This window comes from Sturnira hondurensis, unplaced genomic scaffold (genome assembly GCF_014824575.4).
Source record: "Sturnira hondurensis isolate 20B ecotype Veracruz unplaced genomic scaffold, ASM1482457v3 Scaffold0004257, whole genome shotgun sequence".
NCBI classification, from domain to species: Eukaryota; Metazoa; Chordata; class Mammalia; order Chiroptera; family Phyllostomidae; genus Sturnira; species Sturnira hondurensis.
This window is the reverse complement of record NW_028076888.1, coordinates 1,422,822-1,448,988: the sequence shown is the minus strand read 5'-3', so window position 1 is coordinate 1,448,988 and position 26,167 is coordinate 1,422,822. Positions and strand designations below refer to the sequence as shown.

At 56.1% G+C, this 26,167-nt stretch overlaps 1 protein-coding gene across 4 annotated transcripts; it reads left to right on the top strand.

Moving 5' to 3' along the window:
* PADI4 (peptidyl arginine deiminase 4) lies at positions 1–24,085 on the top strand. Of its 4 annotated transcripts, XM_037045087.1 has the most exons (17): positions 1–155; positions 3,194–3,374; positions 5,490–5,556; positions 7,062–7,129; positions 8,311–8,428; positions 10,284–10,409; positions 13,863–14,041; positions 14,166–14,269; positions 15,401–15,512; positions 16,938–17,045; positions 18,683–18,837; positions 19,845–19,986; positions 20,240–20,342; positions 21,142–21,212; positions 21,630–21,770; positions 23,152–23,223; positions 23,612–24,085. In XM_037045087.1, the coding sequence occupies exons 1-17, from the start codon at positions 64–66 to the stop codon at positions 23,843–23,845; spliced, it is 2,073 nt and encodes a 690-aa protein (XP_036900982.1). In that variant the 5' UTR covers positions 1–63; the 3' UTR covers positions 23,846–24,085. The 4 variants fall into 4 exon arrangements, with proteins under 4 accessions (XP_036900982.1, XP_036900984.1, XP_036900985.1 ...); XM_037045089.1 differs by lacking the exons at positions 23,152–23,223; positions 23,612–24,085 and adding an exon at positions 23,020–23,117; XM_037045088.1 differs by lacking the exon at positions 23,152–23,223 and having other exon boundaries at positions 2–155.
* The last annotated feature ends 2,082 nt before the right edge of the window (positions 24,086–26,167 follow it).

Below are 26,167 nucleotides of genomic sequence, written 5' to 3'. Positions count from 1 at the left end.
TGGGCAATATAAAGGAACCGGCCCAGGGGCTTCCTGCAGCCGCAGGGACCAGCTGGCTGAACTATGGCCCAGGCGACCGTGATCCATGTGTCCCCAGAGCAGCCCACCTATGCCGTGTGTGTGCTGGGCACTGAGATGCAGCTGGATATCTACGGGTGAGCAGGGGATGTCCTGAGGGCGGGAGCAGGTCCAGCAATGCTGGGTGAACAGGCTCTGCCGACACAGGACGTGTGGCTGGGTCGGGCTGCGGGCTCCAGCCTCTGTAGCCACTGCCGGGGACAGGCTGGAAAAAGGAGACCTGAGTGGCTCTGTGTTGTGCTGCTCAGGGCAGTGGGTTCTTTGCCATATACAAGAGGGAGTTCCCTGGGGCCTCACCACAAATAAAGTATTGCCACTGAGGCCATGGGAGCTCAGAGAGGGTCTGTGACTTGCCTAAGATCACACAGCAAGTGTGCCCTGGAAGGAAGGCCAGATGCATAGCCTTGGTCCATGGCCCAAGGCTCCATGGCCCATGCATAGCTGGTTCCTGGCACAGTTAGTTACACCCCACCCCTCAGCCAAGCTTCCCTGTGTGGGTGTGTAACAGCGCATGTGTGATGAGACAGGCTCTGACGTCGGCGAGGCTGAGGCGGGAGCCCTGGCCCCGCTGTTGCCTGGCTGGGCCTCCCTGGGCAGCTGAGCCTCGGTTCTCTCCCTAAAGCACAGCCGGGTTGGCACCCCCTCTTCAGCAGTTTGTCCAGTGTGACCTCCCCCCATTTCACCCCCAGCACACACAGGCTTCCTTGCCTTTGCTCAGGCCGTGCCTTCTGTCACTGGACTTGGAGCCCCGAGAGTGACGGACACAGAGGTGGGGACAGACCACGGGGGTGCGGGTGCCTGTTCCAGAGCCGCAGTCACAGCTCGGCTAGTGGGTTTCATTCTCCGTTTCTAAAGTACTCTCCCTGGACCAGGAACTCTGCTGATTACATTCGAACAAACCCCGCTGGCCAGAGGCGAAGGTGGAAGCCCGTCGAGGGCTCTCTGTGACGCTGCGGCTGGGCCGGGGCAGGACCGCGTGCCAGGCCCCTCGTTAGGACTTCTGATTCTCAGACACCCGGTGCGCTCAGCACCATCATCATGCCCATTTCCGAGAGGAGCAGTCTGAAGCTTCGAGAAGTGAAAGCATCTACCCAAGGTCATGCAAATTAAAGATGGCAAAGCCAGGAGATTGGCACCCGGGACCATCTGATCCTCCCCTTGCCTGCATCCCCAGCACACGCTGCCTGTGGGTGCTGCGGGGCTGGCCTAGCTGGGCACGGCTGCCTGCTTGGTGGAGTTCATGCAGCTTCCACAGGGCGTTCGAAAGGCCTAGCGTTGGGGGGATCTGGGAGGTGCCAACCATGGAAGATGGTGGGCGTTCTGAGGCTGCCAGCTGTGGGCTTCTCCTCTTCCTCTCAGGGTCTCCTGCTCAATAGGAGACCCCTCAGGGTGACAGTGAGGAGCATGAACAAGTCTGTGAGTGTGTCTGAGCCTCAGTTTACACAACTGTAAAATGGGCAAATCCACAGCCACCCTGCTGGATTGTGGTGAGGCTGAATCACAAGAAGCAGGCCCGCTGCCCTGCAGAGTGGTCCGCTTTCCCAGGCAGGTTGCACGTGCTCCTGACTGTGAGGGTGCTGCAGACTCATAGGTGGTCGTGAGTTAGGGAATGCTGGGTGCGGGGGTGGGAGAAATGATGTCATTGGTGTCGGGCACAGGTTCTCCATACTCCTCCCCCGAGGCTGCTGGAAGGTATGAGAAGAGTCAGCTCTGGCCCTGGCCGCAAGGCTCAGTTAGCTGGAGCATTGTCTTTACAGCAGGAGGCTGTGGGTTCAAGCCCCGGTGGGGGTGCGTACGGGAGGCAGCCATTCGGTGTTTCTCACGTTGATGTTTCTCTCCCTCTATCTCCTGCTCTCTCTGAAATCAATAAACATCCTCAAGTGAGGTTTAAAAAAACTAGTTTGTCATCTATGCTGTTCCAAGCTAATGGTTATTTTTTTCAGTATGCTTTGAAAATATTACCCAATTGTCTGCTGGATTTTATTGTTGCTATTAGAAAGTTTGCTTTTAATGTTGATCGATATTTCTTCATAGGTAGTCTGACTTTTCTTTCTGGATTTCTTTATGTTCTTCTCTTTGTCTTTGGTGTTCTTCAGTGTAGCTCCGTGTGTGCATACGCACGAGTGAGCGTGTACCTGAAGAGAAGGGAGTCCTCAGAGATTTTTCTTGCTTCTCTTGATCCCAGCAGTGTTTTTAAATGTGTATGTATACACCCTGGCCGGTGTGGCTCCGTTGTTTGGGCACTAACCAGCAAACCGGTTTGATCCCCAGTCAGGGCGCATGCCTGGGTTGTGGGTTCCGTCCGCAGTCAGGGCACGGGCGAGAGGCAGCCAACTGATGTGTCTCTCTCATGTCAGTGTTTCTCTCCCTCTCTTCCTCCCTCCTTTCTCCTGTCCCTAAAATCAATCAGCGTGTCCTCTGGTGGGGATAAAAAACAGGACATGTATATTTTTCCTTTTTATTGAATGTACTGGGGAGACACTGGCTAACTCAATCATACAGGTTTCCGGTGTGCGATTCCACAACATGTCATCTGTGCACTGTAGTGTGTGCTCACCGCCCCAAGTCAAGTCTCCTTCCCTCCCATTTGTCCATCCTGTGCCCTCCCCTGCCTCCCTCCACCCCTCCCCCTACTTCTGCCCCACTGCTGTCTGGGTCCACTAGTTCTCTTTCGCTCCATCCCTCCCCCGCCCCGCCCCCGTAGCTGCCTGCATCACCTGCGTTGAGCAGACCCAGCAGTTTTGTGAGAGATGGTCCCGCAGCAGGGGGCTGTGCGGTCTCTGCACAGACACAGCCCCGAGTGTGTGTGTGAGTGTGCACACATGCATGTGGGGGGGCAGTAAGCCTCCAGGGGTGCACACTGCTCTATGCACACTTCCTGCGTTTCTCTTTGGTGTGCACATCCCCCTGCCAGTTCCCTAGGTCCAGTGCAAGCCATCTAGGTCGGGGACTGATTTCCAGTTTCCCAGCCTCCCAACAACCTCCCATGGTCAGGGTCAGACTGGTTGCTACCTGGTGGTGACACTTTGGGGGGAAAGGAAGAATGCTGGGAGAGCAATGGCAGGCCAGGCCCTGCCTCACCAAGACCCCTGTGCTCCCCGTCTTTGTCTTCCAGGTCTGCCCCCGATGGTTGCACGACCTTTGGCATCCGAGCCTCCCCAGAGGTGGTCGTGGACGTCGTCCCCAGCCCTCCAGCCAAGAGGAGTCCCACAGGCTCCTCCAAGTGGCCACTGGCCCCCGGGCTGGAGGTGAGCCTGGGGGTGAGGTCTGCCAGCAGCAGCACAGGTGACCAGAAGGTGAGTGTGGCAGCCGTGGGGTGGGGTGTGGGGGCTCTGAGGAAGGAGGCCCGTGGACTCAGAGGCTCAGGTCCCCACGTCCGCCCTGCACTGACCCAGGGCCCCTCCCTGGCAGCGCCTGCATCTCCCTGAGGAAGCTCATGATGGCTCATCCCAGCCATAGCGTCCCTGAAGACAACGTAAGGATTCCAGGGGGCCATCAAGGCCAGGGTTTTGACGATGACGAAATTCATTTGCTCGGCAAACGTTGATGACCAGCTACCACATGCTGAGCACTGGAGATACAGAAGCAAACGAGACAGAGGGTGCAGCCTTCATGGGGCTGAGAACCCAGGGGTGAGGGAGGGCATTGGCCCCTCTGTGGCTGAGCGACTGCAGATGCTGGTGCTGCGGAGCTGCAGCCGGGCAGCCCCGGGAACTTGGTCCGTGCCGCGTGCCTTGTTTCCTGTGGCTGCTCTCAGACAGCCACCCTCCGGCAGTTCCAGAGGCCTGAAGTCTGACACGCAGGTGTCGACAGGGCTGCGCTCCCTCCAAAGGATTGGGGAGGAGCAGGGTTTTGCCTCCTCCAGCATCTGGTGGCTGTTGGCACTCCTAGACGGGGGGGCCTCATCACTCCGATTTTCACCTCTGTGGTTGGTCACACTGCCTTCTTCTCCGTCCGTCCAGTCTCCCTGGGCCTCGCCTTGGGTCACCGTGTCCAAGGGCTGCCTTCACGATCCAGGAGGATCTCATCTCAAGACCCTTACTTATATCTGCAAAGACATTTTTCCAAAGAAGTTCACACTCACAGGTTCCTGAGATTAGGAGGCAGGTATATCTTCTGGGGTACCACCATTTACCACTGCACCCTCATTGGCTGTAGATGCCAACAGAAACCTCTGGGGTTTCCATGGAGACCTGGGTTAATGACCCCTTGTTCCTAGCAGGACAGGCCAAGCAGGCTGCCCCCTGGGGCAGAGAGTTGTTGCCTGCTGTAGGGCACAGAGATTGGGTATCAAAGCAAGTTGGGGAAGCTGCAATCAGGGAAAACTTCCTGGGAGAAGTGGCAAGTTGCAGGATGGTGTGAATGACCCACCCAAGAAAAGAGAGCTCTACGAAGGGGGTGTGACCTGGCTGCTCACTCTGGGTGAGGAGAGGGTGAGACCCATGTTGTGGAAACTGGGGAAGATCTGTATGGCAAGAAAGGAGAGTGGAGAGCGAGGTGGGTGGGAGAGAAAGGCAGTATTAAAGGGTCTGGCATCAGGGACCTCATTTTGTGAAGGCAACAGGAAGTCAATGAAAACATTTCTTTCAGGGAGTAACACGGCTGCACTTGTATGTTAGAACGAGTGCAGGCTGGCTGCAGTGTGGGGAGTAGATGGGGTTCAGGCATTGGACTAGAGGCTTGGTCCAGACACAAGGTGACCGTGGCCGTGACATTTGTCTGGATCCCCACTATCTACAGAGCAGATCCAACATCTCAGTATGTCCCCTCAGGAGCCCCTGGTATTCCGTTGGCAGCTCCTTGGATTTGCTTTGGGGAACTTCCCTCTGCCATTTTGTTTAGAAGTGTCAATCCTGATGCTCCACCCTCCTCTGGCCAGGTTGGGCCAATCAGATGTGTCCTTTCTGGATTTTTTTGTTGTTGTTGTTGAACTTTGGGTAATGGGGGCTGGTGTTTCTCACCCAGGACAGCCCCTTCCCTGAAGGGACCACCACCCACCCAAATATCCTGCTCCCCAGATCCTCAGAGAGGGTGGGCTGCAGCCTTTCCAAGGTCCGCTTGCCTCTTCTCTTGGCTGGAGCCGTGGCTTATCACCAGCGCTGTCTCTAATGCCTCTTCCACCACGTCCCCAGCTGCTCCTCTTACAAGATGTGCCTCAGTCTGTAGCCTCCTGTCTCACCTGAGCAGCGTAAGCCCCCATTTCTGGGCTCCCGTGGAACCCTTGTCCACGTATTACAGCCATTTGAGCGTTTTGCTACCCCGCTGGTCCCACAGTTGGGGCACTCCCAGCAGCTAAGACTTCTTGCCCTTCCCTTGTCTCCTCAGCATCCGGTCTCAATCTGGCACATAATAGGGGGCCAGTTCATGTTTGTTGAATGACTAAGAGAAGTCATTAGTGGTTTGCCCTATAGGTTCAGATTTCCTACTACGGACCCAAGACCGGCCCAGTCCAAGCACTGCTCTACGTCACTGGGGTGGGTAAGTGACCAGGACCCTAGGGCACCGCCCCTCGTCCCCTCTTCCCCTCCACACGCAGCCTTTCTCCAGGAGAAACCACCTTCTGGCGCTTACTCAGAGCAGAGAAAAAGGACAATTTCTGGCCAGCCACACCTGGTAGTTCATAGTCCCAGGCAGTGCAGGGGAGAGAGGATTATTGCGGGGGGCTTCGAATTCATCTCACTATTTTGTCTCTCGACTTAGGAAGTGGTGCATGGATTTTTTAGTACATGGGCCTCTATGTCTTTTTGACCGGCTGCTCATAAGAAAAAGTAGATGATGACACTGCCATATGTGGTACTGTCCCAGGCCAGTGTCCCCGGTCCCTTTATTCACATCCCAGCATCACCGGTTGTGCCCTCTCAGTGATCAGCCTAGACTCCTATTGATTTAACAGTCTTCTTTGAATAAGTGTATTTTTTAACATGACCTCATCCTGAACAATAATATAATGACATTATGATTGTTATGTAAATGGGCATTACCTATATGAACTGCCTGTGAAAGCTTAGGCTTTCATTTCATTGATGAATTTCATTTATTAATACACATTTATGTCATCCATGCACATTTTAACAATAACAGTGATAATAATAAAGCAGTAACTATGCCAGGCACTGTGCTAAGAGTTTACTTGTAAACCTTACAACAATCCAACAAAATTAGTACTATCATCCCATTTTACAGATGAGAAAACCGAGGCACTAGAGGTAAGCAGACTTGCCCAAGGTCCCTCGGTCCCTTAGCGAAGGAGCAGGGAAGCCCCGGCCACTCAGCGCCACGCTGCCCTGGCCCCTCGCTAACCCGTGGCTGTGGCTATAGTTAAAAGGGCGGCTGGGCCGGCCTCACACTGTGAGCCCCAAGGGCCCTAAATCATGGCTCTCTGTCAGTGGGATGACTGCGCAGTCACGTTTCTGAGGAGGGAGGCAGAATTTGGACGCAAACATGCTTCCCGGGCCATGCCACTCGGACAGAGGGGGCATGTTGGGGGACACGATTTGTATCCTGGGCAGTCACGATACACATCATAAAGTGCCCAATGGGGCTGAAACAACCATGGTGTCCCCCACCCCAAGGGCGCTGGGGGCTGGAGTTGGGGCCAGAGGCCTCTGACAGCCCGGTGAGGCGTCCCTGCAGGGGCTTCACACCAAACATCTTGGTGGGCTGTGGCTGGGGACTCTTCCCGAAATCCCAGAAGGTGGCTGGACATGCAGGGTCCGGCTGGCACCACAGGTGTGTGGCCGCCTCCAAGGGCAGTACGTGTGGTCAGAAGCCCCAGTTCTGCTGTCTGAATTGCAGTCAGACTTCTTCTGGGGGAGGAGAGGAGGGCATAAGGGTGTCTTTGAACCTGTGGATTCTCTGAAGGGGAGAAAAGGGAGCCTGGTTGTAGACAGTGCCCTGGGGAAAGGATTGTCCTTTCGGACCAGACCAAGTGCCCCAACCCTGTACCCTTACCAATACTCTCCTCTTACTTGGCGGGATTTCAGAAATCTCCTTGAGCGCGGACATCACCCGCACGGGCAAAATGAAGCCGACCAAAGCCAAGAAAAACCAGGTATGCTCAACCTTGATCTACACCCAGAATGTCCCCTGTAATGCTGCTGGATTATCTGCTGGGTTATCCTCTGGCACCCCCTGGTGGTGATAGGATGAATGGCGGTCTGTTTTACACACCCGCTGTTAACATGAAGACACAATGTAGGAAGAATGAGAAAAAGAAGAAAGTTAAAATCACCATTACCACTTCCGTTCACATATTCCCCATCTCTTTAAAAAACTAGATTTTCACTGGTTGTGAGTTCAGAGAACGTGTTGCTCTACAGACTGGAAACTACAATCCCCCGGCTGATGCACAACAGAGAGAAAATTTGCAGGCGGGTCTCCACTCTGGCACAAAAGTCCCCTACCCCGAACTTTCATGACTAGTGAGAGATTCCCACGGTGCTGCCCCTGTGGTGTGAATACCAGACAGAGGAAGAAAGGGCAGCGGGTAGGGGAGGGAAGAGCCAGGTGAGGGCAAGGGATGCCCATTGCAGAAAGAGAGGAGGTCGTGTCTGTGGGTGAGCAGCAGGCTGAACCTCGGTCCAAGGATAAACCCCAGGGCAACCCTGAGCCTCAGAGCCGCCTGCACAATCCTGTGCTGAGTGCCCCTGAGGGGGCTCTGCCTTGTCACAGGATGAAGATGCCTTTGTTAGGTCTGTCCAAAGTGGGGGAGGAATTCCAACTCTGGGAGTGGGATTCGTCTTCTCTGAGTCCCACCCCAAACGCAGTCACTCCCCGGGGGGCCAACACTGCATTGCCAACGGGAGGCATCATCACTGTTAGGAGGGGCTGTTTTGTTGGCTGTAACCATCAGCTGGAGAGTATCTGGCTGCTAAGAATAGTGCTCGTACTTCGGTGAGTGAGTAATTAAGAGTTCCTGTAAGAGTAACTATTTAGATTAGAATCTTGGTGCAAGTATGTAGCGCAGTGTGCCAATCCAACACTTTTTAAAAGCTGCTGAGAGTCTATTTTACTGTCATGGGCTCCTTGTGTTACGTGGATGAATCAGTTTTGGTGGCTTGCTCATGACTTGAAGGGAAGGCAAAAATCCGCTCCTGGGGACCAAAGAATTTCAAGATGTACAAACTGTTTGAGGCCACTGGGATGCTGGAGACAGGTGGCTATGCTTCCCTGGGGGTCAGAGGGACACGCACAGGTTCTTACTTGCACCCCATCTCTGCTGGGCATCCACAGAGGACCTGGACCTGGGGCCCCCGCGGGCAAGGCGCCATCCTGCTGGTGAACTGTGACAAAGACAATCCAAAATCTCCCTCCAGGGACTGCATGGATGACCAGGTGCACGACAGAGAAGGTAAAGACCCCTGAGAGCTACGGGAATAGAGCTTCATTTTTTCATAAGGCCCTTTGTCCTGAGCCTTGTAACTACCCTCAGAAATCGGGGCTGTTGGAAGGGTGATCTTGTTAGTGGGTCCATTGTATAGGAAAAGGAATGGGCAAGGGTCCTGAGAGGGCAAGTGGCTGCCCAAGGACACAAGCAACCAGCGAAGAATTAAGACCAACTCCAAGTGAGCCACAGCGCCTCCTCCAGGCCTCAGTTCCCATGCCCCAGACTGCTGCCCAACCTGAACTTCTCTCTTGGGCCAATCCCATGGCCTGAAACAATTCAAAACGAGAGTCTGACCGCTTCCCCAAGGCCCTGCTTTGATCACTTCAGAATCAGTACCGCATTTTTTGGACCATAAGATGCACCTAGATTTTAGAGGGGAAAAAATTGAAGCCAAAAAATGTGGCAAAATATTTAATAACATAAATAACATTTCACCAATGTCACTGTAAAAAGAACTCAACAGCAGCATTAAAAACCATTATTCCTCCCAAATTGGGGGGTTATGTCTTATAGTCCAAGAACATGTTGATTCATTTGACCCTTTGACACGAGGCTAAGAAGTGTGTACTGTCTCCCTCCCCTTTACAGAAGGGGAAACTGAGGCATGGGCAAGTTAAGCAATTTACTCAAGGTCATGCAGATGGTAAGTCAAAGGTTCCAGATTTGAACCTAGGCATCCTGGCACCAGGCCCAGTTTAGGGGCATGCAGATGGTGGCGTGGGCAGGACCTCTGCTGGCACACCTCTGAAGTGTGGCCAAGGTGGAAGGCACAGTGCCACCTGCCTTGGAGAAGGGCGCTAAGGGGTGAGGTCGCCAGCTGAGAGGGCGGCAGTGGCCCTCCTGGAAAGCACAGAGACAGATGCATGCAGCCGGCCTGGCCCGATGTCAGGGGGCAGCCTGGGCACGGTGCCCGGCACACAGTAAAGACCGCCCAGCTGGCAGCCTTTGTGGGTACTCACTCCCAAGACGCCAGTGCTGTGATAAGCCCTCCATGTGGACGACCTCACGCTCCCCCTGCGGGGGCCCTGCTCTTTGCCCCATTTACTGATGATGAAACAGAGGCACCAGGAGCTGAAGTAACTCCCCTAAGCCTGCCCAGATCCAGGGTTCGAACCCCACCGACCCCAGCACCCTTAGCCCCGTGACCATCGTCCAGCCCGTGACCATGGTCCAGCCTGAGGCTACTGTCCAGCTTGGCTCTGCCCACACCTGGGTCAGCCGTTATTCTAGTTGGTTCACAAACTTCACTTCCCTCTCGGGTCCGGGGGAGAAACCTCTCCACGCACCGGCCACGGGCTAGTCATTCTAGGTGCTTCTAGGTTTTCTTTCTTTCTTTTTTTTTTTAAAGATTTTTTATTTATTTATCTTTAGAGGGGAAGGGAAGGAGAGAGGGAGAGAAACATCAATGTATGGTTGCCTTTCGTGGGTCCCCTGCTGGGAGTTGGCCTGCAGGGAACTGGCCTGCAACCCAGGCATGTGCCCTGACTGAGAATCGAACCCTCGATCGTCTGAGTCGCAGGCCCGCGCTCAATCCACTGAGCTACACCAGCCAGGGCTGCTTCTAGGTTTTCTAGGCTCCGGGTGCTGGGGCCAGAGCAGTGAACGAGATAAACGAGGCCCCTCGCTTGCATACTAAGTGCATTCTAGTGGAAGAAAACCACACACCCGATCGGCTTTAACTCCAAAACGAGAAACACCATTTAAACACTGGAAAGAGCACAAAGCAAATAAAACCAGGAGACATGGTGAAGGGTGGTCTGGTGCTGGGGAGCGCAGGGTCCCAGGGGCCTGCGTCTCAGGCCACACCTTCTCGTCCCAGACCTGCAGGACATGTCCCTGGTGACCCTGAGCACGAACACCCCCAGGGACTTCTTTGTCAAGCATCAGCTGGTGCTCCACGTGGCCAAGTCCGAGATGGACAAAGTCCGAGTGTTTCAAGCCAGTCGTGAGTTGTCCTTTCGATGTTCCCTCTCTGCCCCTGCTTTAGGCACAGCCCCTGCACACCCAATTTGGGGAATAATTCTTGAGCACCTACTATGTGCCAGGTTCTAGGAAGTGAGGATAGAGCCATGAGCAAGACGAACAGTGTCTCTGTGCTCCCTTCCCAGAAAGGACAGAGGTAGAATGCCTGGAACCGGTGAGCTCTGAGAAGGAGTGACTTCGCTCCCGAGAGCAGTTGTCATCTGTACCCATTTGTGTGTGTGTGTGTGTCTGCCTGTCTGTCTGTCTGTCTGTCTCTCTCTCTCTCTCTCTCTCTCTCACACACACACACACACACACACACACACACATGCAGAGCTCTTATTTAAGGAGATTTTTGAATCCGAGCCGACCGCATGCGTTAGGTCAGCCTTGTTCTCCCACATCCTGCGGATCAAAGCCGTCAGTGAGCTCTCACCGGCTCCTGCTGCTAAGTGAGCGCCAGGCTCAGTTCTAGGTGTGAGGCCGAGTGCGAAGACCACAACAAAGCCCTTGGCCTGGTGTCGCCTGTGTCTCAGAGATGTGTTGGGAGATGTCGCCTGTGTTGGGAGAGATGACATGTAAAACCATTAAGTAAAATGTTTNCAAAAAATGTGGCAAAATATTTAATAACATAAATAACATTTCACCAATGTCAATGTAAACAGAACTCAACAGCAGCATTAAAAACCATTATTCCTCCCAAATGGGGGGGTATGTCTTATAGTCCAAGAACATGTTGATTCATTTGACCCTTTGACACGAGGCTAAGAAGTGTGTACTGACTCCCTCCCCTTTACAGAAGGGGAAACTGAGGCATGGGCAAGTTAAACAATTTACTCAAGGTCACGCAGATAGTAAGTCGAAGGTTCCAGATTTGAACCTAGGCACCCTGGCACCAGGCCCAGTTTAGGGGCATGCAGATGGTGGCGTGGGCAGGACCTCTGCTGGCACACCTCTGAAGTGTGGCTGGGGTGGAAGGCACATTGCCACCTGCCTTGGAGAAGGGCGCTAAGGGGTGAGGTCACCAGCTGGGGGGGCAGCAGTGGCCCTCCTGGAAAGCACAGAGACAGATGCATGCAGCCGGCCTGGCCCGATGTCAGGGGGCAGCCTGGGCACGGTGCCCGGCACACAGTAAAGACCGCCCAGCTGGCAGCCTTTGTGGGCACTCACTCCCAAGACGCCAGTGCTGTGGTAAGCCCTCCATGTGGACGACCTCACGCTCCCCCTGCGGGGGCCCTGCTCTTTGCCCCATTTACTGATGATGAAACAGAGGCACCAGGAGCTGAAGTAACTCCCCTAAGGCTGCCCAGATCCAGGGTTCGAACCCCACCGACCCCAGCACCCTTAGTCCCGTGACCATCGTCCAGCCCGTGACCACTGTCCAGCCTGAGGCTACTGTCCAGCTTGGCTCTGCCCACACCTGGGTCAGCCGTTATTCTAGTTGGTTCACAAACTTCACTTCCCTCTTGGGTCCGGGGGAGAAACCTCTCCACGCACGGGCCACGGGCTAGTCATTCTAGGTGCTTCTAGGTTTTCTAGGCTCCGGGCGCTGGGGCCAGAGCAGTGAACGTGATAAACGAGGCCCCTCGCTTGCATACTAAGTGCGTTCTAGTCGAAGAAAACCACACACCTGATCGGCTTTAACTCCAAAACGAGAAACACCATTTAAACACTGGAAAGAGCACCAAGCAAATAAAACCAGGAGACATGGTGAAGGGTGGTCTGGTGCTGGGGAGCGCAGGGTCGCAGGGGCCTGCGTCTCAGGCCACACCTTCTTGTCCCAGACCTGCAGGACATGTCCCTGGTGACCCTGAGCACGAACACCCCCAGGGACTTCTTTGTCAAGCATCAGCTGGTGCTCCACGTGGCCAAGTCTGAGATGGACAAAGTCCGAGTGTTTCAAGCCAGTCGTGAGTTGTCCTTTCGATGTTCCCTCTCTGCCCCTGCCGTAGGCACAGCCCCTGCACACCCAATTTGGGGAATAATTCCTGAGCACCTACTATGTGCCAGGTTCTAGGAAGTGAGGATAGAGCCGTGAGCAAGATGAACAGTGTCTCTGTGCCCCCTTCCCAGAAAGGACAGAGGCAGAATGCGGACACTCTGAGGATGGTGCCTGGAACCGGTGAGCTCTGAGGAGTGACTTCGCTCCCAAGAGCAGTTGTCATCTGTACCCATTTGTGTGTGTGTGTGTGTGTGTGTCTGCCTGTCTGTCTGTCTGTCTCTCTCTCTCACACACACACACACACACACACACACACACACACGCAGAGCTCTTATTTAAGGAGATTTTTTAATCCGAGCCGACTGCATGCGTTAGGTCAGCCTTGGTCTCCCACATCCTGCGGATCAAAGCCGTCAGTGAGCTCTCACCGGCACCTGCTGCTAAGTGAGCACCAGGCTCAGTTCTAGGTGTGAGGCCGAATGCGAAGACCACAACGAAGCCCTTGGCCTGGTGTCGCCTGTGTCTCAGAGGGTTGGGAGAGACGACATGTAAAACCATTAAGTAAAATGTTTAGTGTATCAGATGGCGTTGAATGTTATGTGGAAGAATGGGACAGGGAAGGGAATGTGGGTGAGGGGTGGAGTCAGGGGGTGGGGGAGAGGATGGTCAGGGCCGGTGTCCCCTATAAGGTGTCATTTGAGCAGAAGGAGGTGTGTGGGGACAGCCATGAGGCAGCCTGAGGAAGGACATTCCAGGCAGAGGACACTGGAAGTATGAAGGTCCTGAGGCAGGACAGTGCCCGTGGGCTGGAGGGATACAGGGATCCGGTGTGTCTGGGATGCAGGGTGCATGGTTTGTGGGGTAGGTGGGGGTGCGGAGGAGAGGGCAGGGGGGCAGGGCCAGATCAGGAAGCCCAGGAATGACTTTGGACTCTGGGCTGAGGGAGGGGGGAGGAGCTATCTGAGAGTTTTATGCGGACTAATCTGACTTACATTCTAAACATTGGTTTGGTGGCGGAGGATCACCTCTTCCAGGAAGCCTTCCCTGGCCCTCTGGGCTTCCCTCCATCACAATGCTTATTACCACCTGGGGTTTTGACTGTCTTTGCACCTTCCTACTCACCCAGGAGACTGTGCGCTGTCTGGGGACCAGGACAGCGACTGTCTTCTTGGTCTTCCCAGGTGTCAGCTGAGAGCAGGTGCTCAGGAATGAATGAATGAATGAAAGAACCATGTATATTAGACTTTCTATCAAGTAGGAAGTGGCTCAGGCACTCGCCTCACTCCATTCCTGGACCCCCTCAGTCTGGGTTGTGGGGTGGTATGTCCCAGGTGAGGCTTCAATCCCTTTCTCCTAAGGGGAGGCTCCAGCCAGGTTCAGCTGTGAGGGGCCCTCAGGGATGTCCCGCGGGGGCCCTAGGCATCACAGACCCAGGGAGAGACAGGGTCTTCAGAGGTCAGGACGCAGGCCTGAGCCTCCCGCGCTTTCTCCTAGGGAGCAAACAGCCCTCCGGGTACAGGGCAATCCTGGGGCCCCAGCAGCCTTCGCACGCCCTCCAGCTCCCCGGTGGCCGGCACAGCATAGACTTCTACGTGGAGGGCCTCGCGTTCCCCGACGCCAACTTCCCGGGCCTCGTTTCTCTCACCATCTCCCTGCTGGACACCTCCAACCTGGTAGGCGGAGATGATGGCAGGCATTGGCCCAGGGGGGGGGTGGGTACAGAACCCAGCAGGGAGGGGAGGTAGGAGCTGGGCCCTGGCTTCTGTGATAGCCCCTTCCCTGCCCCTCTCCCTGTAGGATCTCCCCAATGCCCTGGTGTTCCAAGATAGTGTGGCCTTCCGAGTGGCCCCCTGGATCATGACGCCCAACACTCAGCCCCCAGAGGAGGTGTACGTGTGCAGGTGAGGGGCCCTGGGGTGTGGGGGCAGGGTGCAGACACCTGGGAAGGAGGCCTGGCCCAGGAGCCCAGAGCCGGGGGCTCTGGCTGCAGGCCCACCGCGCACTTGCTGTTCGAATGGGAAAAATGGCAATCCCTACGCTGCTCTCGGAGGGCTTGTGGCTTGTCGGGAACCACTTATAGGCAGGATTCATCCCCGTGGCTGTTTCTGTCCTGTCCTGTCCCGAGGGCTGCTTTTGTCCTCTGGGGGCCTGGAGAGTTAGCTGGACCTGCACGATGGAGCCCTCAGAGCGTGGCTCTTGGACCTTCTGAACCAAAGCTCCTGGGACTCATTTAAAACGCACATTCGCCCTGGCTGGTGTGACCCAGTGGGTGTGGCGTCATTCTGCAAAGTGGAGGGTCACTGGTTCGATTCCAAGTCAGGGCACATGTCTGGGTTGCAGGCCGGTCCCCACTGGGGCGCATGTCAGGGGCAACCAATCAATGTTTCCCTCACACATCAGTGCTTCTCTCCCTCTCTTTCTCCCTCCCTTCCCCTCTCTCTAACAATACATAAATAAAATCTTTTAAAATAAAATAAAAATACAATGCACATTTCTGGCCAGCCTCTGTATTGCTGGGTCACATACCTAGAGGTAGGCCCTGTGTGTACAGCAGGCTGGTCTGGGAGCCTTGGCATCCAGCCTGCGGTCTGAGAGCCTGTATTAAGTATGCTGGGCTCTCAGGGGTCCCTCTCTCCTGCTGTCCCGGTTGAGTCAGGGGAAGAAGAGGTGAGAGTGCAACCTGGTAGTCAGGGCACAGCTGGAAGCCAGAGAGGCCTGGGTTCGAGTCCCAGCGAGGTCCCTAGGGGGTGTGACTTTGAACGCCGGCCTCCCCACTCCATAGGTTGTCATGAGGGTTTAATGAGATAATGTTTGTGAAGAGCAGAGAGACAGGTCAAGCCAGGCACCTCCCTCCTTGGGCAGCAAGCCTCTCCTGAGCACCCACTGTGCACCTCCCCACTTCTGGCCAGGCCTGAGCTCTTGCTCCTCCCCTAGGGACCCTGCAGGGGTCCAGCTGGCCCACTCAGATCTGGGCCAAGGCCACTGGCTGCTGCATTCAGAACACTAAGGAACTTCCTCTCTGTCCTTTCTAGGGTATTTGACAATGAGGACTTTGTGAAGTCACTGACTGCTCTGACCGAGAAAGCCAAGTGCAAGCTGACTGTGTGCCCCGTGGAGGAGAGCATGGAGGACCAGTGGATGCAGGTTCGTGGCCCCATGGGGTGAGTGGACCCCTCGCAGGACCCAAGCTCGGGAAGGCCCAGCCTATGCCTTGTGACCACCTTTCCTCAGATGGGCAGGAAGCTAGGGACCTGTCACGGTCCTTGCATAAGGGGACTCAGGCAAGAGATTCAACTGACATTTACTGCGGGCCACCGCATGCCCACCCTGGTTACCAGGGTGAAAGCCACCTTCTCGCCCTCTGATGACCTCTGGACAGGGGTCAAAGCTTAGGGACTGGAGCTCAACTGCTCCGCCCAGTGGCCCTTCTTCCAGGCTGGCCTTCTGGGGTCAGCCATGAGACAGGGCCTCACCCCTGCTCCAGAACCTTCCGTGGCTCCCATCTCTTCCTCCTTAGCCTGTGTCCAGGGCCCTTCTCACTCTGGCTACCCTGCCCTCTGCCCCCCACCGCCAGTGACCACCACACAGGTGACTTGGTGTCAACCATCCTGTTTCCATGCCAGGGGCTCCTATCAAGTCACAAGTTCCCTGAGGGCAGACCCAGAGTCTCACTCCTGTCTCTACCCCAGCGCCTGGCACTGGGCTGAGCCACTGGGCAGGTGGTGGGCTGACCCGAACTTCCACGCTACGCCCTTGCCGTGCTTCAGGACTCTGCGCCTCCCAGCCTTTCACCCGGCTCCCCGACCCACAACACTGCCCACGCTGTCCCTCCTCTCCGACCACCTCTCCACTCTTACCCCCATGTCCAAAGCATGCCTGTCCACTCCCAGCTTGGAAGTCCCCCCTTCGTAAATGTCCCCAGTACCTCCAGAGGACAAAGTGTCCTCTGGCCCCAAATAATGCACCCCCTTCCTTTCTTGCCATTCCTTCTACTCTCAGTCAGGCTGAACCACATGAAATGGTAGATATGCCACTATTCTTGACCTACCAGGATGGCAATTTCATATGGTTCGGCCTAATAGTGATTTATGCCCATCATCACATCTGTCTGCTAGAACACAGCAGGATCCTTCCCCCAACCTGTCCCCCTTGAGGGCCACTCCTCCCCTCGCTCCAGGCCCTGGCCCAGCAATGCTCCCTTCCCTGGCCTGCCCCAGCCTCCCGGCCACCGAGGCCCCCTTCCCTCCCATCTCCTCCTAACATGGTGGGTAAGTCCCCAGTCCCCTGGATCTCTCACCTCAAGGACAGTGCCAAGCTTGCTTATCATGGGTCCCCAGGTCCTGGCCTGGGGCACTTACCAGGCCTGGGGGTGAGGGACACTTCAGAGTTATACAACATGTTTGCTGATAAGCTCTGCTTCCTCAGAGCCCCCCCTTCTGGGGTCCCACATGAATTTGCCCTTGGCCACAAGGGGGAGAAAGTGTGGGTGGTTTCGTCCCCCATCCTCGCACTGGCTGCCAAGACCCAGGCAGCATGCCCACGGGCCTTACTTCCACTCACTCTGCCCAGGACGAGATAGAGATTGGCTACATCCAAGCCCCACACAAGACGCTGCCCGTTGTCTTCGACTCTCCAAGGAACAGGGGCCTGAAGGAGTTCCCCATCAAATGCCTGCTGGTAGGTGCGGGTGGGGTGCTGGCGGCTGAGACCCCTTGCCCTGGGGCCTCCTACTTCATGGCCTGTCTCCCTGCACCCCCTCTGCAGCCGAGCGTCCCAGTTTGCACAGGTGCAATTCCTGCCCAAGCAGCGATCGAGCAGGTGGATCAGGCATTTTGTTATAACCGTAGTGAGAACTGGCTCTTCCTTTCCCAAAGCCCTTTCCAGCCATGATCTCACCTCAGGGTAGTCCCACTGAGGACGTAGCCGGGCCTTGGGCATATTTGTTCCTGGGCTCTGCCCCCCTGCACAGGGGGCTGCAAGGGAGCAGTGGTGAGTAGGGCCCAAGACCAAGAGTACACTAGATCCCGAAGGCCAAGTGCAGGGAGACTGCGTGGGTGTGACCGGCTGGCTCGATGCTGCTGGTGGGCAAGGAAGACGAGGCCTGGGCCTTGCCCGTTGGGTTGGCTGTGTGATCGTGAAGAGCAGTTCCAAGGACGCAGTGAGGGTGGACATCAGGTTGGCACAGGCATTAGAGAGAAAGGAAGGACGGGACTTGGAAATGGTGGGTTTTAAATCAGTAGGATCCCAGACCTCCTTGAGATGATTTATCCTCCCAGAAAAAGGCACCCAAGCTCACAGTTTGGAACCTGCTTTCAGGGAGTCTGTGGCCCCCACGAAGCCCCAGGATACAGACCCCCAATGATCTACAATGCTGGAGCTAGTGCCGTAGACTGAACGATGGCCCCTCAAACACGTCCACACCCTGGTCCCTGCACCATGATGCTGAAGGGGCTTTGCGGTGTGATTAAGTTAGGGGACTAGAGATGGGGAGATTATCTTGGATTATCTGGGTAGACCCTATGTATTCATAATGCTCCTTGTAAGAGAGAGAAAGCAGGGTGTGTGAAGACCGGTGGGGATGGAAACAGGTTGGAGAGGGAGGAAGAGGCCACCAGCCAAGCGGGCTACAGGGAGCTGAAAAAGGTCAGGAAATGGATTTCCCCCTGAGAGCCTCCAGAAGGAACCAGCCTGGCCACACCTCGATTTGGCTCTGGGAAATGGATTTCAGACTTCCGACCTGCGGAAGTGTGAGGGCGTAAACGCGGTGTTGTAAGGCACGAGGTTTGATACGGCAGCGGTAGGAAACTAATCCGGGGCCGAGAGACGTGTCGCCCACCTGCCTTCTCAGGCAGATCCGTGAGGAGATGCCACAGCCGTTCATGGAAGCTCATTCCGGCCCCGGGTGAGGGTGTGGGCCGAGGGAGTTCCCTGTGCAGGCAGCTCAAACCCTGGTCCTTCCTCACCGTGGCCTTGGGGCCTGCGGAAGCCACGCCCAGCCCTGGGCTTAGTATCTTCTCTGCAAAATGAAGGTGGAAGTGGTGTTTTGTTGGTTCTTTATCATGCTCGAGTTAGTAACTAGGTTGACTAAGCAGCTGGCAGGCAGGAGGGACCCCGCAAATGCTTGTGCCTCTTCTAGCCCACCTGACTCGGGGGCCCCTTCCACACCCTGCAGTCACGGTACCTGCTATGGACCAGCAGCTGATGGCCACTGAGTTCCTTCCTGCGACCAAGTCAGTCTCTACACTCCGACCCCACCTGCTCTTCGCCCAGGGACTGAGTTCTCTAACCCTTGGCATGTTCTTCTCTCATCTCAGGGTCCGGATTTTGGCTACGTGACTCGAGGCCCCCAAACAGGGGGCGTTAGCGACCTCGACTCCTTTGGGAACCTGGAAGTGAGCCCCCCAGTCACAGTGGGAAAGAAGAGATACCCGCTGGGCCGGATTCTCATTGGGGACAGCAGTTACCCCAGGTGAGGTGGGGAGGGGCCGTGGGGGTGGCCAGGACCCTTGGATGACATGGAAAAGCAGAGGCCAGAGCAAAAGCCTTTCCTACTCACCCCCAACCCAAGAGGGTTCTATAGATGGTGGGGCACACGAGAGGAATCAAAGTACAGGGCAAGGAATAGGGGCTTAGGGTCCCAACAGATCCAAGTTCAATGTCTAGTGCTGCCACTTACACTCTTCCAGTCAGTGAGTATTTGCTGAGCACCTGCTATGGGCCAGGCACTCTGCTAGGCGGTGGGAAGAAATGCAGCCATGACCATGACAGACAAGTCCCTGCCACTATGGTAGTGGGGAGCAGTATGGCGGAGACAGGAGAGTAAACAAATAAGATCATTTCAAACAGTGAAGAGGACAAAATGGGAGAGGCAGAGGAGGAGGTGGAATTGTGTTGGGGTGACCAGGGAGGGCCTCTCTGGGGACGAGGCTATTGAGCTGAGCCCTGATGACAAGAAGGATGTGAGTGTGAAAGGTCTGGGGTAGAGGTTTCCTGGCAGACGAAAAAGCATGTGCAAAGGCCCTGAGGCAGGGATGCTCTTCGTGTATTCAGGAAGGCCAGAGTGGCTAAAATAGATTGAGCAAGAGGACGAGCAAAGGGCTAGATCACAAAGGACTTTGGAGGCCAGAGCAAGGAGAACCTGACACTTTGAAGGAATGTCCCCAAGGCCACGCAGCTAACAGATCACCAGCTCAGGAGGGGTCAGCTCCACACCCCATGTTTATTCCCACCCTCATCTAGGCTACGTCAGCAGGAAGTGCTTTCTGAAGCTAAACTCTGGTCCTGTTTACCTTGCTGACTCCGTGCCTCAGTTTCCCCCAAAAAACTGGGGTGAAAATTCCTAAGTTTCTCAAATAGAGGCAGCCTGGGCTCCCAAGTCCCTTTCCTGACCCCTTTGCCAAGCCTCCAGTCCCACAGACCACCATGCCGAGCCCTCCCCAACCCCTCCATAACACCCCTTTACTCTTGTACGGGCAGTGCCAAGAGCCAGGAGATGCATCAGGCCTTGCAGGACTTCCTCGCTGCCCAGCAGGTGCAGGCCCCTGTGAAACTCTACTCTGACTGGCTGTATGTGGGCCACGTGGACGAGTTCCTGAGTTTCGTTCCAGTGCACAAGAAGGTGCAGTCTGGAGGGGGGGGCTGCCTGGAGGAAGCCACACACCTCCTTCCTGGATTCCCAAGCACAGCTCTGCACCCGGCTTGGGAGGCCTGATCTCACGTGCCCGCCTCTACTTCACCTCTTCCCAGGAGGGGGCATGAAGGAGGTGGCCTGCTCGGGTCTGAGCTCACACTCCCTGCACCCTCCACAGAGCCCTCCTCCTTGGGAGCCCCATGGCCAAGCTGACCTCTGATCCCAGTGTTTCTGCCTTCAGGGCTTCCGGCTGCTCCTGGCCAGCCCCAGGTCCTGCTACAAACTGTTCCAGGAGCAGCTGAAGGAGGGTCACGGCGAGGCTGTGCTGTTCGAGGGCATCACGAGTAAGTTGGCCCTGCCTCGTTCTTCCATTTGGGAAGAACCAAATGGAACCTTCCTCTGCCCTCACGTGGTCGCCTATTGCCAGATGAAATCACTCAGGCATCAGACATCTTCTGATCACCTACTGCATGCCAGGCACTGTGCTGAGTGCTGGGGCTGCTGTGTGAACAGGGGAAGTGAGTCAAGGAAACAAGTGTAACATGGGGGCTTTAGGGGATGTCTGAGAGGAGCTCAAGGAAGGCTTCCTGGAGGAGGCAATGACCAAGCAAAAGCATGAGAGAGGAGCAGGAGTTGGCCAGGCAATTCGGGTGGTGGGGTGAGAGGAAGAGTGATATTCCAGATAGAGAGAACAGTGAACGCAAAGGCTCAGAGGCAGGATGAAGCATGATGCATTCACGGGAAAAAAGTTCATTCTGGCCAGAACACGGAGTGAAATGTTATTTTGTCCAGTCAAGTCCACGGACACAGACCGGGGTCCGAGGCTGGCAAGTCTCCGTGGCCAAGAGTCTTCGCCCAATATCTGCAGTATGCTGCGTGGCACAAGGCAGTGCCCTGGCCTCTGTTTGCCCCTCGGTAAACAAGATCCCTTTGGATCCCTCTGTTCTTAAAGGAACAGAGCAGCACGTGTAGTGAGAACCTACCCTGATAAAATATGTTGTTACTGGCATTTGCCTCCTAGATCCTCACAACAAAGCTGCTCCGTTTTACAGATGGGAAAACCAAGTCCCCATTGCTGGCCAGGAAGAGGGAAGCGGACCTCTGAATTAAGCTGCATTTTTTTTCTCTTTTTCTCCACAACAGAAAAAAAACAGCAGACACTAAAGGACGTTCTGTCAAGCAAGAAGTTGAGAGAACATAACTCCTACGTGGAGGTACCAGCCCTGGGTGCCCCGGAGGGCTGGTACCCCCACGAGGCAGGGCCTTGCTCGGGCTGTGTGCTGGCTCCGGGGAGTGGCCCTGGAGCGTGGGCAAATGTGTGCGAGCGAGGAAGAGTGTGGAGGGCCCAGTCGCCCCTGCGGGAACACGCACAAGGTGACCCGTGGAAAAGAGAGACTGTTAGGAGAGACAGGTGACCACTCCGAAGAAGAGGGACAGAGGCAGGAGGGAGGGCAGGTGCTGGAGTGACAGAGTGGCTGGAAAGACAGGGACAGACACAGGGAGGAAGGGAAGAACGGGTGTCCATCACTCCTTCCTGACCCTGTCCCTGGTCCTCCCCCTGGCAGTCCCCACCCCGCCTAGGTTGGCCCAGACCGTGCTCACGGCACCCCTGCCCCTGCCCCTCCCCGCAGAGCTGCATCGACTGGAACCGGGAGCTGCTGAAGCGGGAGCTGGGCCTGACGGAGCGGGACATCGTGGACATCCCCCAGCTCTTCAAGCTCCGTGCGGACGTCACAGGGACCTTCAAGGCCGAAGCCTTTTTCCCAAACATGGTAAGGAAGTGGCCTTGGGAGGTGGCCCACCTTTGCCAGTGACCTTGAGTGAGTGAGGCCAGCTGGGCTCTGGGTGTGGGGCCTCGGTCATCTCCTCATCTGCTGGGGATTTTCATGGCCCAACCAGCTTACAGAGCCCCTGTGGGCATCTCAAGGGCAGAGACGGTCATCACCCCCACTTGACAGATGAAGCACAGAGAGGGGAGGTCGCTGACACCAGAGCACATAGCTGGCAAGAGGGGGGACCCGGAGCCGGGGGTCCAGCTGCAGAGCCCACCCTCTAACGGCTAGCGGCATTGCCCTTGCGGGGCTCTCCTGACATAGAAGTGGGGTCGGGGGGTGGGGTCAGGGAGACGGGCACCAAACAAAACGCTCTCAGGTGGAGCCAAGCACCACGGAGCGCCACTGGGTGGTCAGGGAAGGCCTCCCTGAGGAGGCTGGCACTCACCTGTCTGAAGGGTGAGCCTGAGGGCGATCCCACCTTGTTGAGAACTTTTAACTGTGACGCTCAGCACCATCCTAAGTCATTGACTGTGTTTTTACCATTTCTCTGCCCTGTCACTCTGTCCCTTCAAAGAGTACCAGCCACTTCGCCTGGTTCTACTGGGGCCCCTCAGCCCCCGCCCCCTGCCCTGTCAGAGCTGGGGTTACAGTTGGGGGGCAGCACAGTGGTCTTCAAACTGGGTTCGCCAGGGCTTGGGGTTCTAAGGCAGGGCCTCTGATCCAGTGGTTCAGATTTTTCCTGTTTTATGCACTGAAGTTCTGCAAATGATTTTGTTTGGAGTAAAGGATCCCTTGGCCAAAGCAAGGCAGGAGGGGGCACCCTCCTCTCACACCCCTGAACAAAATTCCTTGGCCCCGAGCCTCTGTTTCTCCTCCCGTGCAGCCTCGCCAGGTCTCCCAGCTCTGGGCAGAAAGCCGATGCCGATGGCGGGGGACCAAGGCATCCCGAATGCAGCCATCAGCTGTGCCAAGGGCTGACTCTGGCCCTTCCCTGTGTGAAGCCCTAGGCGGAAGGCTCCTCACAAGCCACGGCTCTCCCAGGAGCCCACAGTGGGTAGGGGGAGGGGAGGGTGGGGGTGGGGGGAGGCCTAGGCAGAGAAATGAAGAGTGCGGGCACTCCATGTGGGCTGTGTCTGAGCCGGAACAGAGGAGACAGAGTAAGAAGCCCCTTCAATGCCTCATGAGCCCTGAGACTGAATCTGCACCTGCCATGTGCCGACATGGGGTCCTTATCTAATCATCCGAGCAATGGCAACATGTACGGCTCATTTTGCTGATGAGGCTCCGAGGGGTGAAGAGACTTGCCTAAGGCCACACAGCTGCTGAATGGTACCCACAAGGGTCTGGGGCCCAAACCCTGTTCTTTCGGTCTCGCTAGCCCACCTCCCAATATAACAGAGGAAACAGTAATTTGCAAAAGTTACCACAGATGGAAAGTGCTACAAAAGAGGTCGTCACATTCATCTACTCAACAGATATGTATTAAGTGCCTACCGTGTGCCAGGCACTGTGCTTGGAGCTATGGGAACACGCAGGAGTTTGGGATTCACAGACACCTTCACCCAGGGGGTGGCGGTTGACCTGAGCTCCACTGAGTAACAGCGTTGGCCAGAAGGCAGTGGGTGGGGACGGAGCTGGCCCCCAGAGTCTGACAGACTTGGGTGTAAAGTCCTTGACGAGCGGGTGGTCTGCGGCAGCCCACTTCGCCCGGGTGGGCCTCTGTTTCCTCATCTGGGAAGTGGGGCTGCTATTTCTGAAGGTCAGAGGAAGGGGGGGGGGCTGGGATCATGACGCAGGTGGCACACTGCTGCCCCTGACCTGGGATCTCACCTTTGCAGGTGAACATGCTGGTGCTGGGCAAGAACCTGGGCATCCCCAAGCCCTTCGGGCCCATCATCCATGGCCGCTGCTGCCTGGAGGAGAAGGTGCGGGCCCTGCTGGAGCCGCTGGGCCTCCACTGCACCTTCATCGACGACTTCCACGCCTACCACCTCCGGCACGGGGAGGTGCACTGCGGGACCAACGTGCGCAGGCAGCCCTTCTCCTCCAAGTGGTGGCACATGGTGCCCTGAGTCTGTCCCCAACCCCCAGCGTCCTCTCCCATGGGAAGCTCCTGGCCAGAGGCTCTGGCCCCCTGCAGTGTGGCATAGCAAGAGTTCTTGGGGACATTTTGGCTCTCCAGGGGTGGCCACCTTCCAGGCAGAGGCTTGCTTGCTTCCCCTGTGTCCCCTTTGAAGATCCCAAGATGGTCCTGGCATTGCAAACTCAGTTCTGCTGTGAGAAGCTGCAATAAAGTTTTATAATCCCATGTACAGGAGGCCAAGCTATCCTTCCTTCCTCCACTTGTTCACGCATTGTCGAATTGGACATTACAGACCCGAAGGTGCTATCTGGGTTTTTCAAAGGCCAAGGTGCCTGCCTGTGCCCAAGAATTGGATCCCCGATCATGTTGTCCTTTGAGAAAAAGGCAGCAGATAGGTGACGCGAGAGCCCAAAGGGGACGTATGGCTTTGACTGTTGTGTTGGTACACACAGAGGTTGGCGAATCCTTCTTGTCCCTCCAGGGATCGTTTCCGGCCCACCAGCTGGAAAGCCCCGTAAAGCGGGCTCCTGGCTCTCTGGCCCATGGCTGAGTCATGGACCACCAACCTAGCGAGGCGTGGTACATAGTAGGAGCCATGGGTTTCTGTGGAATGAAATCACTGGTCCCCTCTGTCCTTTTCGCTTGTACTCTTCCATGGCCCTGACACAGGGACTTAGATTCCTCAACAGACAATAAACTGTAATGACTTGAGGGCTTTGAAACTGAGGTCTTGGTTCCATAGAGCCTGCGATACTGAGAAACGCCCAGATGAGGCACAGTTTTCCCGTGGGTCATGGAGAACGATGAGGTGGAAAAGATGGACATGCAAAGCCCCTTCCCACACACTAAGGAGAAAAGGACCCATGAACCCGGTGAAAACGTGTCTTGCTGAAGAGAATCAGCCGCTTCCCCCTCCCACCGATTGTTGGGGCAAAATGTGTCCTGTATTCCTTATGGACCAGGAAAGGCGGCTCATAAAGTGGAAGCTGGGTGAGGTCATTTAACCTCAGGGCTGCCTGGGGCAGCGACAGCCTCTGGAGGCTACAAAGGATCCAGAGATGAACTGGTGGCTAAAGCAGCCCTTGTATCAAGGCAAATGTGAGTGAGCATCCCCAGCCACCCATGGGGCATGGGGGGCATCTGTCATGGAGCCAGAGAAGCCCCCGTGGACAGAGCACCGGGTGTGCCGTGCTACCAGCCCCTCAGAGCATCCTGTGGTAGGGCCCTCAAGCGGGAACTGTGCTGCTCCCTCCCCTCCCTGACCCCAGGTTCCCCTCACTCCCCCAGGGTCACAAACTGGGTGGCTAAAGTCAACAGAAATTCATTCTCGCACAGTTCTGGAGGCCGGAAGGGCCAAATCAGTTTCACTGGGCCGAAATTGAGGTGTCAGCAGGGCCGTCTCCTCCGGGGGCTCCAGGGCAGACTCTGGTCCCTGGCTTTTCCCTTCTCTGGTGGCTGCGTCCCTCCACTCTCTGTCCGTGTGGTTGCAGCACCTGCTCCTGAGAGCGGATCAAAGCCCCCCCGCTGTGTCTCTCTCCTGAGGACACGTGTGGTGCGTTTAGGGCCCACCCAGATAATTCAGGATAGTCCCCTTCTCAAAGACCGGCTCACACCTGCAAATTGAGTCCCATCTGCAAAGGCTCTTCCTACAGATCAGATAGCACAGGTTCCAGGGATTAGGGGCTGGTAGGTTTGGGGGTTACTCCCTAACCTCCACCAGGTCCAGAACCGCTGTCTGCCAGATGGGGCAGGCGGAAGGGAAAGAAAGAAGCCGAGTGTCCCCTTTCCCCAGCCCTCGGCTGTGTCCCTCCATTAAACCCTAATGGGAGAGACCGAACTTCGTAAAACCGAGTTTGGAGGGGTTTTTTTTGCATTGGTCTGGACTTTTGAACTTCTGAGCGGAGATTGGCGACTGTTATACGCTTGACTCTGAGAGGGAGACTGGCCTGCTGGGGAGTCCACACTGTGGAGGGGTGTGGGGCATGCTGGGAGGTGGTGAGCTGGGAAGAGGGCCACAGAAGTGTCGGGTAATCTCACAGGAAGCTCGGGGGCTGGGACAGGCCCTGGAGTTGTCCTGAATTCATACGCACAGTTTGGACTTTGTCCCCCACATCGCATGTAGCTGTGACACAGGAGGGGGTGTAGCCTTGGGAAGTGGCAGAGGACAATTCCGGGAGGACTTGCTGTGAGCCGCCAGAAGCGGACTCAGAGCATCTGGGGGCGGGGGCTGGGGTTAGTGGCTCCGCCCACACCTGCCTTCCCGGGCGGGGTGGTACACCACGGCGTCTACCACAGTGACCTAATGTGAAAG

Coding starts and splice junctions, on each gene's coding strand:
- PADI4 (XM_037045087.1), top strand. CDS start 64: ATGGCCCAGGCGACCGTGATCCATGTGTCCCCAGAGCAGCCCACCTAT. Junction 156..3,193: donor ATGCAGCTGGATATCTACGG/GTGAGCAGGGGA, acceptor TTTGTCTTCCAG/GTCTGCCCCCGATGGTTGCA. Junction 18,838..19,844: donor GGGGACAGCAGTTACCCCAG/GTGAGGTGGGGA, acceptor TTGTACGGGCAG/TGCCAAGAGCCAGGAGATGC.